Source organism: Trichomycterus rosablanca, chromosome 5, assembly GCF_030014385.1.
Source record: "Trichomycterus rosablanca isolate fTriRos1 chromosome 5, fTriRos1.hap1, whole genome shotgun sequence".
NCBI classification, from domain to species: Eukaryota; Metazoa; Chordata; class Actinopteri; order Siluriformes; family Trichomycteridae; genus Trichomycterus; species Trichomycterus rosablanca.
Window position 1 is genome coordinate 28217937 of NC_085992.1, and position 14128 is coordinate 28232064.

Genomic DNA, 14128 nt, shown 5'->3' on the forward strand with positions numbered 1-14128 from the left:
AAAAGGGTGAAATGTGCCCTTGGATCTACATAACTATTCACTTAAGAAATCTCAGGCTTTTCTGGAGCTGCTCTACTGCTACAAGGGCAGGGAGTTTATATGAAATGCAGAAAGCCTCCGTGCGCCTAATGGCGTATATAATTTAGATGCCCGCAAGGCATGCTTTCAGGAATTCTATTGCCCGAGGTAATGGGGAGCAAAGGCCATTTTAGGCCCTTCATTATTTCACTGTAGCTGGAAAGAAAGCTATCTCCAGCCAGATTACCACAGACATTTCCATTAATTATCAATGAGCTTGCCCCATGTAGGTTTTTAAAGCTACTGGTGTAGAAAGAGTTAACCAGTGGCATCTCGTAAAGCTTTGGTGAATGAACAGCATGTTGGAAACACTTTTTTTGTGTAATTAAAAAATAACAGGCTCTAATTTTTTGCCTGCTCTCCCCTGCTACAGACACAAAACACTGCCTAGCTGTTAAAAGTTGCACAGCTTTCGCATGTTGTTTACCCTGTTCCTTTTTTCTTTTATGATTTATTATTTAAAAAGTCTGAATTGACAGCTTTTCCTTTGAATAAGGATCATATCAATTATGAAATATGCCTAGATATTGTATCTATTGCTGCTGTATGGAGTTTTAACAATAACTGGTTATGTGAATAGAATAAATTCTTAATCATCAATTGCAGGGCATTAATGCTTTAAACTCTCTTCTGAAATTCAGTCTTATTTTGCCTGCTTGCTGAAATATTCCCTTATCAAAAATGGGTTGCTGTTGGCACTCATTCTGCATTGTTATTAAAATTGTGTGCTTTAAAAAGCCACCATATGTGCAGGGCTACAACATATTTATTTCCCCCAAGTTTGTGCTGCCATGTAGCACTGTATATGTACCTGAGGTGGAAAAAAGCCTTTCCCCAGATGACAAAGACTAAATCTCTTTGTCAGTGCTGACTCTTCTCAGACTGATGGCAGCAAAGAGATGCAACCTTACAAGTCATTTGAGTGACTATGTGCTTAGTTTCTGCTTTATCTACTTCTTTGCTTACTGTCTGTGCTTTGAGCTGTTTGTTATAATTATATGACTAAATACTACTGGAAAACTGTATATTTGCCCCATTGTTGCTTAAAAATAAATAAATGACCATGTGAGATTAAGTACGATGAACAGGCTCGGCTAATGCTAATGGACCGCCTGTGCGTGTGCATCTATTTTTAAAGGTGACGGTCTGGACAACAGTGTTGCCTCCCCCAGCACAGGTGATGATGATGATCCAGACAAAGAAAAGAAGAGGAATAAAAAGCGTGGCATCTTTCCCAAAGTCGCAACCAACATCATGCGGGCATGGCTCTTCCAGCACTTGACAGTAAGTGAAATGCTGTGGTCTGTTCTCTCTCTATGGCTGTGCCTTTCTACTAACACACCGTAATCATTCTGCATCATGCTTGGATACGTTTGAGAGTTTAACAGAAAAACAGCCTCAAGCTAGATGTGGCAGTGATAAGCATTATTAAGAGAGTACTTTGCTTTTCTTCTCAGTTTGTTCTCATTTGTGGAGCACGAGCGATGGAATGAAATGGCCCACTCTGTGTGATGGATGACTTGCGCTTGTGTTTGTTTTGGTCCATGCTAATGAGTGTCGGAGACGGACATGTCATATAGGAGATGTTGGTGGTTGAGCTTCTTTTTATGTTTGTTCAGTTCAGTTCCGCTTCCCAAGACATGCTAGATAGTCATAGTCTCATAGTCTTTGAGAATATGCTCGGCCTTTCTAGATGGGACATTGTCTATTGTGCTTAGGAAGAGTCTTAGTTTCTGTGACAAAGCTTGTAGTTTTAAGACAGATGTGATTAATTACTTTAATTTATTGCAAGATCAGGTGGCAGACAAACAGGCTAAACAGAACAAACTTTAGCTGCCTTAAGGACCCATCAAAATCTACCTGTGGACACCGTGTCTGTGTCCTGAAACAAATACATACACTGTTGTGATCAGAAATATTAAACCATGTCCAGTTCTAATGCCTGTGCATCCATTGTTAGTGCTTTGAGTGGAAGACACACCGAAGGGTTTGATGGACTGTGTGTTGTGACACCTTCACATCATCAGTAGTTATTAAAATAATTCGCAAATTGAGCCACAGTAGCTCTTCTGTTGTTCTCTATGAGATGTCAGAGCCTTCAATCAATCATTTTTGGATACCCAACAACCTGTTGGCGGTTCATGGCCTGTCCTTTCTTGAATCACTCTCAGTGTGTATTCACTGTGTATTCACCACAGCTGCCTGTAAGCAACCCTTGCTGTTTTGTAGATGCATTAACCCAGTAATCTGCTTATAACAATCTGGTTTCTCATCAGAGTTACTTAGATCTTTATGCTGATCACATTTGCTGCATTCAACATGTGTATTATGAGTAACTTCCATCAGCGCAACATTAAATACATACCCGACTGTGATTTGCACAACAGGCATTGTTATGAACAGGTGTTTTGGCCAATTAATTAAAAATGTGGATAAAAATATCCACTTTATTTTATTATTTTTTTTATTTCAAATGTTAAAAAAAAAACCAAAAAAACCCCCAAAATGATTAGAATTTTTTTTTTATTACTGTATGTTTGAGCGCATGTTTTATGGAAACTTCTATTCAAAGTGACTCAAAACTGTGACCAAATACAATTCAGCAATTCAAGCAATTCAGGGTTAAGGGCCTTAATAATGCTTACATGAAGCCTTGACCTTACTACATTTACATTTTCTGAATTTAGTAGACGCTTTTATCCAAAGCGACTTACAGTACTGCGACAGTATGTTGTCTAAGCAATTGAGGGTAAAGGGCCCAACAGTGGCAACCTGGCAGTGGTGGGGCTTGAACCAGCGACCTTTCGATTACTAGTCCAGTACCCTAACCACTAGGCTACAACTGCCCTTACTAAATATCCTTGGATTCATTTGAATGTCAATTGCCAGTCGGGTCATCCTACCAAACACTACAGCCTGACCTTGCAAATGCACCTTTGACTTAATGTGATACGAATGCCACCGGACACACTCTAAAATTTTGTGGAAAGCCTTACCAGAAGAGTGGAGGTTGTTGAGTAGGGAAGTTAATTTTATATTAATGCTAGTGGTATTGCCAGAAAGAGATGTCCAACAAGCTCATAGTTAGGTGTTCACATACTTTTGGCCATATAGTGCCTTCAAATAGTTTTCCTCACTGTATTTGTGTTTATAATTTACAGCTAATCCTTACTAATCTGTGTATGTATGTGACTGCCAGACAGCGGTTAGCTATCTGCGGCTGTCCACACCTGCAGTAGAGGATTGCTAGGAAAGTACTCTGCATTGATGTGGTTGGCCCTCCTCTCACCCTTGATGAACTTTATTTCCCCTGTTTTGTTCACCGCAAGCTAATATGAGCATTGCAAAGACACAGCTTATCTTCATATATCAACACCAATGACTTACTAATGTCATACTCCACTAACAAGCCTGGTGGTGACTACTGCGCAACTTCAGGACTTAATTTAACATAGTGAAGTGGTTCCTTTTATGAACCTAAATGATAACCAGATGACTTTATGATTTGCAGAATACACACCTATTATGGTCACTGGTCATTGTTAAAAGGTGTTGAAAGCCAATGTGTTTCCAACCGGAAAGCGGAGTCAAAAGGAAAGTCATTTGATCATTTCCAAAGAGCACCCACGTGGTCAACCCCCTTTCTTACATCTGTGCCACAGAAAACCACCCCAAGGGCCCTTGAAACCTTCATCTGCCCTCGTCCCCCTTTACCCTCTCACACATGCACAAAGACACACACACACACACACTCACTCTCACCCCTGCTAACCATCACCTTTAAGGGCCCCTTGAGAAAGGTGTGTGAAAAGAATGCCATTTGCTAGTTCACACACAGTGCACTCACTGGCACATACTGGAGTTAAGAGCGATTGTGAGAGCGTACTGTCCGGTTTGACCCGGTTTACAGGCCATGCGGACGGTGCTGTGTGATTTCGCCTTGTGTGTTTGTACACTTTGGCAGATGGGCATTGCTGCTAAATGTAGAGCCACTGGCGAAAAGCCTGAGCCTCTGCCAACAGCGGCCCCCTCAACCACAGGAGGCCTCCAGAGCACCCAGAAGTGAGAGAGAAAAAAGAGATAAAGAAAAAAAAAAAGCAGTGCAAAATAAAATAGTGGAAAATGGAGCAGTACGTGGAACAAACAATGTTCTGTTGTACCGTTTACATTGCACTTAACATGCACAAATATGCAGAAAACTTGACATGCCACAGTTGAGCTGGATGGCCAATCTAATGCAGTCAACTCAGCTTCCGGCCCACACCTGTTCCCCGTTCAGTCTCAACGTGAGCAGATAATCAAAGGAAAAGAAGGAGAAAACAGGAACAGTTGCATGAAAAAGCACAAGAGAAGCTGTAGCACAGCATTGTGTTCAGTTCTCCCAATTTATTGTGTGAATGCATCTGGTTCTCGAAGATAAAGCAAGTGGCAATTACCAGGCCTCATAAACAATGCAAGCGTATGATAGTCTTAATCTAATGTTTTAAGATCCTGCAGTTGTGAAAAAAGAAAACATCCTCATACTGGAAGTGTAGATACCAACATTTCAAGAGAAATGAGGAGGCATCTATCTTTGTTACATGAGCCGACCAGTGAAGCCATTGTACAGAGACGGAAACGTGAAGTGGGTGGTTAGACGAGATTACCCTGCCAGGCTGCAGCAGAGGAGGCAAAACAAGAAGTTTGGGGATGAAATATGCTGAAAAACTAGAACCTATAAACACGACTTTAATTATTTCTGCTCAGTATTATGTTTATCTCTGTAAAACAAGCTCTAGACCCACATAGGACTAAATGTAACTATACTAATTATGTGCTGCTCAGGACTGCTTTATTCTAGTGTAAAGTCCCATTCTAAAAACACCAAACTAACTGTTTGTTCTGTTTATCGATTGTTCCAGACATCCTGGGAAGAGATTCATGGGCATTGCATCCTGCCTTTCTCTTTTTGTCCCTCCTTTCCACCTCCTTCTTTATCTTGTTACCCACCATATTACTCGCCTCTTAACAAATGCAGTTTCTCTTTAATTTACCCAAAAAATTATAATAAAATAACAGCCTCTGACCTTAAGTCTCAGTGTCCCTGTGGTTCTGCACTTAGCTCCGCTCAGCCACAGCAAGGCCGTAGTTTAAAACAGAAGAGTAAGGCTGGCACATGCAGCTCTGGGCTTCCTCTTATTTGTACACAGAGCTGGAAAACAGGGTGCCTATATTACAGCTCGTAAAAAACAAACCGCAGCGCAACAAGCTTTCTGCTCTCTCTCCAGTGTTTATAACGCTTGTTTATATAAAAAGGGCAACTGGAAAGCACCGATTCAGACTTCCTAATGCAATAAGGTCTTAAATTATCACAATTTGAACACACACAAACAAGAACTAGTGGAGGTAATGGCATTTTCCCAGGGCTAGAGTATATTTTACTAAGAACCTCTACAGTGCTGCACTTTTTTTGACCAGAACCAGGTGTGAAAAGTGCTATAATTCATCTCTGCAGCAGTTTTTAGGGCTCATGGCTGGACCAGCAGGGGGGATAGGGTCTATGCCCTCTTCAGGAAATTTAGCAGTGAATTTGTTCCCCTGCAGACATGGATGTGGATTGGGGGGGGGGGGGGGCGCTATGGGGTTTTGTATCTCGGCCTGGTGATGATTTCCTACATTCGCTGGGCAGGATTACAGATGTTGAGCATATGACCTGCCTAAGAATTAGGCCTTGGAAAGTACAGTTGGGTTTTTGAGGGTCTGAACCTCCCCATTTTTTCTTAGAACAACAAGGGCAAAGAGTTATTTCGGCATGGAACAGTGAATTTGCAATACTCTTTCATTGCACTCAAGGATCGTATGTTATTTATTTAAAAATACTGCATATATTGCTTTTTAAATAAACTATGTACACTAAACTAGTTATGTCAAACAATTACATTGTATACTGACACTGACTACACTGATCAGCCATAACATTAAAACCACCTCCTTGTTTCTACACTATTATACAATTACTGAATGTAGTCCATCTGTTTCTCTACATACTTTATTAGCCTGCTTTCACCCTGTTCTTCAATGGTCAGGACCACCACAGGACCACGACAGAGCAGGTATTATTTAAATGGTGGATCATTCTCAGCACTGCAGTGACACTGACATGGTGGTGGTGTGTTAGTGTGTGTTGTGCTGGTATGAGTGGATCAGACACAGCAGCGCTGCTGGAGTTTCTAAATACCGTGTCCACTCACTGTCCACTCTATTAGACACTCCCACCTAGTTGGTCCACCTTGTAGATGTAAAGTCAGAGACGATCACTCATCTATTGCTGCTGTTTCAGTTGGCCGTCTTCCAGACCTTTATCAGTGGACACAGGACGCTGCCTACGGGGCGCTGTTGGCTGGATATTTTTGGTTGGTGGACTATTCTCAGTCCAGCAGTGACAGTGAGGTGTTTAAAAACTCCATCAGCAGTGCTGCTGTGTCTTATTCACTCATACCAGCACAACACACACTAACACACCACCACCATGTCAGTGTCACTGCAGTGCTGAGAATGACCCACCACCCAAATAATACTTGCTCTGTAGTGGTCCTGGGAGAGTCCTGACCACTGAAGAACAGCATGAAAGGGGGCTAACAAAGCATGCAGAGAAACAGATGGACTGCAGTCAGTAATTGTAGAAGTAAAAAGTGCTTCTATATGGTAAGTGGAGCTGATTAAATGGACAATGTGTGGAGAAACAAGGAGGTGGTTTTAATGTTATGGCTGATCAGTGTATATTGCTAGTCAATAAGGCCTGCCTTATCACCATTTATAATTTAAGTGTTTTGGATACTATTCAAAAGACATGTCATCATTTGTTTTTAATTATTCCTTTGTTATTGAAAAGCAGCTGAAACCTACTCAGTATTCCTTGCAAACTGTCCATTTGGCCATTAATTTGGCTCCTGTCTGACTGTAAGTTCATTCATGTGGACAATTTTACTGAAGTCTACTTCCAACAACTATTACTACCAAAAACTCTTTCTGCCATTAGGGTTCAGGGGTCACCCAGATCTTAGATACCATTAGTTGTCAGTTGTTTACTGCTGGAGCCTACAGATTTTAAGCACACTGGTCACCCATGGCAACTTCAGTCATGCCATGTGGCCTCTATCTATCCTGGCAGGGAACGCATGGAACAAGCCCTACTCTCCTAGCTGCTTAAATGTCATGCCCTGAAAAGGCCAAACAGAACACCTAATGAAAACAAACATTTAAAAGCTACAACTTCTATAACTCTGTTAACATCTGTTAAAATTGCACCATATTTGTAGGTTCTTCTCATGTGAGCAGAAATTCATTCATTCAAGTTGACTAATGTCTCTGTTACATTATTTGTTTATCTAAGCACCCCTTTCATACTTTGGATGGTGCCACATTACAAGCTTCAAGAGTTTTAGATTGTGAGGAAAGGACTAATAGCCGGGGCCATTCTAACTGTGGAAGCTTTCTCCCCTCTCTTAAGTGTACTTCTACGAGTTCCCTTGAAGCACGGATGTACAGTGTAATTTTGAACATCTCTGACCACTGTTTGCATTTTAATCATCCTCTGTGTGCATATTTACTTTAAACAACATTAAGACCTCCGATACTTAAAGTTACTTGAGACAGCCAAGTCAATCTCAGGGCAAAGGCTATCCATTGTACATGGGCATTCCCTCACCCACCTCCCTCACCTTGTAATGAAAACATCATCAATTATCCCACTGACAGGCCCCTGGGATGTGGGGCAGGCAACTCTTTGGAGCTGGTCTTTGTGGGATGGTTGCCTTTGCCACCCCCACATCCCCTGGAGAGGGAGTAAGCGAAAAAGCCACATGTATCCATCATTTGCAAGCCTTCCAGGCTGACAAGTTAAAGGCACTGATGTGTCTTTTGAAGAATGGGCTGAATTGGCAGACCCTGCATGAACTGCCAGTCGCCAGTGGACGTCTCACTGTCACTGGTGATTGGGGCTTTTATTTGACCATCTGTGTGGTGATTGATGACCATAGTACTGATGCTTTGCCTGCTCTAACTGCAGCTTCCCAATTATTGTATTCACCTAAAGGTCAAACGCTTTCTGGATAGTATTCCCTTTCTTCATCTTCTCTACTTTTTCCTTACTTTCTAGCTTTCTAGCTTTATGCGCCTCTGAACGATTAGTAGATGGCATTTATGGCAACTCCCAACCCACCTAAACATAACTTAACAACTTTTTAATGGCTGCAGTATGCTTTAGAGAACAGCTCTGAACAAACATATAAAGTGCTAGAACGTTCATGGTAAACATGACAGTAGAAGGTTCTTAACTGTTCATCAAACAAAGAAGGCAGGTAATAGATACATAGTAGTAAACAGTGACGGTGCATCTTTTGTAAGACATTATAAACTTTTAATTCTCAGTAAAACAAAACAAAAAAGCATGGTTTAATGTATTAAAACAACAAATGTTTATGTTTTATTACCAGAAAATGTAGTTGGGTTTAACTCCTATTCTTCTCAATTAGTTGACTGAGTTTAATTCTGGTATGTTAAATAAGACAGAACGGTCAACTGTGGCCTTCAAGGACCGCTCCAGGACAATGGCATGAGATCGTGCAGATTGCACATTCTTAGCATGTTAATGGCCTCCCTTGGCGTCTGTACTTTCACTATGTGGTCCGCTAAATATGGCCGTTGCATTTCATTATCAGATCGGTGTGAAGAATCACAGTGGCAAAGAAGGGGCTGTGAATCACTTTTGTATGATTGTTTTTAGAATCCCAAACTGGCTAAGTGTTGCAGAACACAATGGATCACTTTATACTATACAAGTTCTGGTTTTCATGCAGTACTTCGGGTTATCACCTGTTTGGCCTGCTACAGCTTTGCTGACTTCAGAAGCCAGTACTGAACATCCTGCTAGGAAAGCAAGTAGTGTCCCTAGGGCCTGCCATATTATATAGTGTTTATAGAGTAGTGTATGTTGTGATAGCCAATGATTTTGAGACATAGTATAGATGGAGTCTATTGAGAGATGACTTATGTGGCATTGGTTATCATAGATTATAGCAGGTGGTTAAGTGTATTCAGTCGGCTTTACCTTCCTTTAGAATAAGGTGTCACTGCTTTGCCATTTGCTTTAGGGGTAAACTGAGTTTAATAATGGTCACTAAGTTATTTTTTCTTGTTGTCCAGCATAAATATTAATGTATTATTTGTCTAGTCAAGGGCTCTAGAGATTTTACAGTGTCTTTAGCTCCTGAAAGAGCATCAGTGTACCTGACTGCTCCAGATCAGTATTTGTTTCTGATGGATTATATAGCAGCGGAGGCACAGTAATCAGTTCACACGTTTGCTAAACCTATTTATCAGTTAGTTACAGGGGTTGGACAAAATAACTGAAACACCTGGTTTTAGACCACAATAATTTATGGTGTAGGGCCTCCTTTTGCGGCCAATACAGCGTAAATTCGTCTTGGAAATGACATATACAAGTCCTGCACAGTGGTCAGAGGGATTTTAAGCCATTCTTCTTGCAGGATAGTGGCCAGGTCACTACGTGATGCTGGTGGAGGAAAACGTTTCCTGACTCGCTTCTCCAAAACACCCCAAAGTGGCTCAATAATATTTAGATCTGGTGACTGTGCAGGCCATGGGAGATGTTCAACTTTACTTTCATGTTCATCAAACCAATCTTTCACCAGTCTTGCTGTATGTATTGGTGCATTGTCATCCTGATACACGGCACCGCCATTGGATGCACATGGTCCTCCAGAATGGTTCGGTAGTCCTTGGCAGTGACGCGCCCATCTAGCACAAGTATTGGGCCAAGGGAATGCCATGATATGGCAGCCCAAACCATCACTGATCCACCCCCATGCTTCACTCTGGGCATGCAACAGTCTGGGTGGTACGCTTCTTTGGGGCTTCTCCACACCGTAACTCTCCCGGATGTGGGGAAAACAGTAAAGGTGGACTCATCAGAGAACAATACATGTTTTACATTGTCCACAGCCCAAGATTTGCGCTCCTTGCACCATTGAAACCGACGTTTGGCATTGGCAAGAGTGACCAAAGGTTTGGCTATAGCAGCCCGGCCGTGTATATTGACCCTGTGGAGCTCCCGATGGACAGTTCTGGTGGAAACAGGAGAGTTGAGGTGCACATTTAATTCTGCCGTGATTTGGGCAGCCGTGGTTTTATGTTTTTTGGATACAATCCAACATCCCTTTCAGACAGCTTCCTTTTGCGTCCACAGTTAATCCTGTTGGATGTGGTTTGTCCTTCTTGGTGGTATGCTGACATTACCCTGGATACCGTGGCTCTTGATACATCACAAAGACTTGCTGTCTTGGTCACAGATGCGCCAGCAAGACGTGCACCAACAATTTGTCCTCTTTTGAACTCTGGTATGTCACCCATAATGTTGTGTGCATTGCAATATTTTGAGCAAAACTGTGCTCTTACCCTGCTAATTGAACCTTCACACTCTGCTCTTACTGGTGCAATGTGCAATTAATGAAGATTGGCCACCAGACTGGTCCAATTTAGCCATGAAACCTCCCACACTAAAATGACAGGTGTTTCAGTTATTTTGTCCAACCCCTGTATGTGTGTGACTGTGAACCTACAGTACATTTACCTGGGGCTGCTTAGGAGGAGCCATCACCACCTATACAGTAGATTTGTTTTACAGAATATTTCTTCCCATTGAGAAAGTAGGTAAAAGAAGTATGATAATTGGTATCAGGTTGTGGATTTATATAGCCATGGTGCTTCAAGATGTAAAGCTAAACTGCAATAATTGTCCATTTACAGCTCCAAATACATTTAGGTTCATGAGGGTTTTTTGTTTTTATTTAGAATAAAATGTGTGATTCTGGTGTTGTTGCACATGGCATTTGTGCCGGTGCAATAAGAGATGCATGGCTGCATGGATGTTGCATTCAGCGTCCGCTGAGCCATGTCATCCTGAGGGAAATACAGTATTGGTGCAGTGATCCATCCAGGCTGTGTCTGAGGCAAGAAGTTGTTAGCGTGTGCTTTAAGTAAGCTATGGTTCCATTTCATTAGATTTAATGGCTACCTTAACTAATTGTAAGTGTTAAAAAACCAGCAAGTAATGTGTTGTGTGTGAAGGGCAGGTAGAAGAGACTCCACTTTGTTTTTCAGTTGTGAGTGTTTTAGTGGCAGTGGATGAGGTGGAGCACAAAAACGAGGCACTGCTCAATTGTTTCTTACGACAGATTAAAAGTCATTGATTTCTAAAAGCTGTGCATTGATGGGGAAGGTTTATCTAAAGCACAGAGAGAGAGAAATAGAGAAAGATAGATAGAAAGACAGTGACTGCTCTGTCTGTGCTTAATTGTTTTCTTTTTCTCTTCTGCTTGCAATTAATGACCATACTGAAACAATTGTAAAATACCCCCATCTGCTTCTAACTCTGCTTTAGTTTTGACCAGGTTTCCCCTTCCCAGGTTTCCATCTGCAGCCTCTCCCACAAAGATTAATTAAAATAGAAAGGGCAAAGGGGTAATTATGATAATAACATAATAATATGAGTTCTTGAAATGTGGGTTCCTCTTGCCCCTCCTCCTGCAAGAAAGCTTTTTTGAGTGTTACATTTAGCTTAAGGAATGATAGAGCCAAATGTTAACCAAATTTTGTCACCCTTTATGCTCATGTACATCATAAGCTCTGTACTATACCTCTATGCCTGAATAGATCCTAATAGCTGTTTGCATTTCCCTTTTGGACTCCTTTCTGACCTGTTTTTATCTTGAAAGAGTTTGATTGTCAGTTTGTAAAGCTGAGCTTCTCTGCTACCTGCCCAGCATGGCATCCTTTACTAAGTGACCTCCAGCTGCAGTTTGGAACACCACGTGGCACGCCTCGATTGCTTTTGAATGTTCTCCTTTGCTCAAACAGGGTGTGATTACAGACTTAAATAGGTTTAGTGGTCCAGTAAACTTTGTAATCACCCCTGCCTCTAACCCTCCCAAATTAAGCCAGGCTCATCAGTTGTAGTCTAGCAAACTTTCACTACACCTGAAGCATACAGGACCCCTTCTTATTAGCTTGTGGCTAGAATAGCAAACGCAGGGCAATATGCATCACCTTTGAACAAGTTAAACGTGAGTTCCAGCCCCACCACTGACAATGAAGAACGGGCTCAGCACCCTTAAGTACTTAAACTACATTTATAACTACTATTAAATCAAAACTATATTTTATACACAGTCAACTGTCCCTTAAGCTGGCGGTATACTTTAGATAATGGAAACGTTATAGAAAAGTAGCATTGCAAGCAACAGTTTAGGCTCTACTACAAGAAAGAAGGGGGTGTTCCTAAAAACGGCTCTCCTTTACTATAGTATGAGCACAAATGTTTTTAGATAGGGCCATGAGTAAAGCCAAGCTCATAATAATAAAGAACAAATAACCAAATTAATTTGCTCACATTTAAAAAATTTTTGCTATTATGCTTAGGGGGACAATGTAGCCTAGCGGTTAAGGTACTGGTCTAGTAATCAGAATGTCGCTGGTTCAATTCCCACCACTGGCCCTTAACCCTCAATTGCTTAGACTGTATACTGTCACAGTAAATGTAAGTCGCTTTGGGTAAAAGCATCTGCTAAATGCTGAAAATGTAATGTAAATGTACTTACAGAATGATTAGCATTACCCTATGAAATATGGATAAAAAGAACCAAAAATGAAATAACACTAAATCAGTGATAAATAATTGTCAAAGGGTTCATAGTGCTTCTGAATGAATTAATGTTAATGAAATGAATGTTAATAAACATAATCCCAAAGAAATGAAACAGAAAAACATCATTCTGTTGCCGAGAATAAGTGCTAAGTCCAGTAAAATACATGATTTACCTCAACTCAGTGGTGAAAGTCTTAGAATCATCACCTTGCACCTGCTGCATTATGCAAAGCTATTTAAATGTCTCCAAATTAAGTGGTCATAAGCTTGATGTTCTAATCTTTTGGTGTTCTCTGTCTGTAGTGTTTTGCATATTACATGGGTCATTACAGCAGGCCTACATGCAATAGTGTAACATTTTCCGCCTGGCTTACACAATCACTGAAAGCTTATTGTTTAGTCAGAATATGGTTTGTAATCCAACTCATTTCCCTGCTTAAACTGCAAGAGACATTTTTCCCAAACTACATCAACATTAATTTGATTTGCTTCCTACTGGCACTGCTGCATACGTCTGACTGCAAACAAACAAAAGTTGTTTTTAACATGGAGAAAATAATTACATCACTTAAATACCGGTTTTGGAATGTGTTCTGTCAGCTAGGACAGAGTGAAATTTTCTAGCTTTTCCCTTTTTTGTTCTAAAGCCAGGAAATAATTGTGCTGGCTTTGGGTTCTATAAGTAAGTTGTAAACTTCACATCTCAGCCTTATAAAATAACTTTCCAATTCCAAAATCTGATGCCTGAAGCACAGTCCAAAAAAAAAAATTGGAACAGGGGCTAAGGACAAGTTGTTTGTTTGTTTATTAGGATTTTAACGTCATGTTTTACACTTTGGTTACATTCATGACAGAAACGGCAGCCACTCATTACACAAGATTCATCAGTTCACAAGGTTATGTCGAACACAGTCTTGGACAATTTAGTATCTCCAGTTCATCTCACTTGCATGTCTTTGGACTGTGGGAGGAAACCAGAAAGGAAAGGACCCAGACCACCCCACCTCGCTCATCTATTGCTGCTGTTTGAGTTGGTCATCTTCTAGACCTTCATCAGTGGTCACAAGACGCTGCCCATGGGGCGCTGTTGGCTGGATATTTTTGGTTGGTGGACTATTCTCAGTCCAGCAGTGACAGTGAGGTGTTTAAAAACTCCATCAGCATTGCTGTGTCTTGTCCACTCATACTAGCACAACACACACTAACACACCACCACCATGTCAGTGTCACTGCAGTGCTGAGAATGATCCACCACCCAAATAATACCTACTCTGTGGTGATCCTGGGAGAGTCCTGACCATTGAAGAACAGCATGGAAGGGGGCTAACAAAGCATGCAGAGAAACAG

The 14128-nt window shown here is 41.2% G+C and overlaps 1 protein-coding gene across 1 annotated transcript in view; it reads left to right on the forward strand.

Annotated features, from left to right (window-relative positions):
* Window positions 1–14128, forward strand: part of meis1b (Meis homeobox 1 b) — a 73001-nt gene that overhangs the window by 35227 nt on the left and 23646 nt on the right. The window contains exon 8 of the mRNA XM_062995945.1: window positions 1217–1362. Within this exon, the coding sequence (XP_062852015.1) occupies window positions 1217–1362 (146 nt within the window). The remainder of the gene's footprint in view (window positions 1–1216; window positions 1363–14128) is intronic.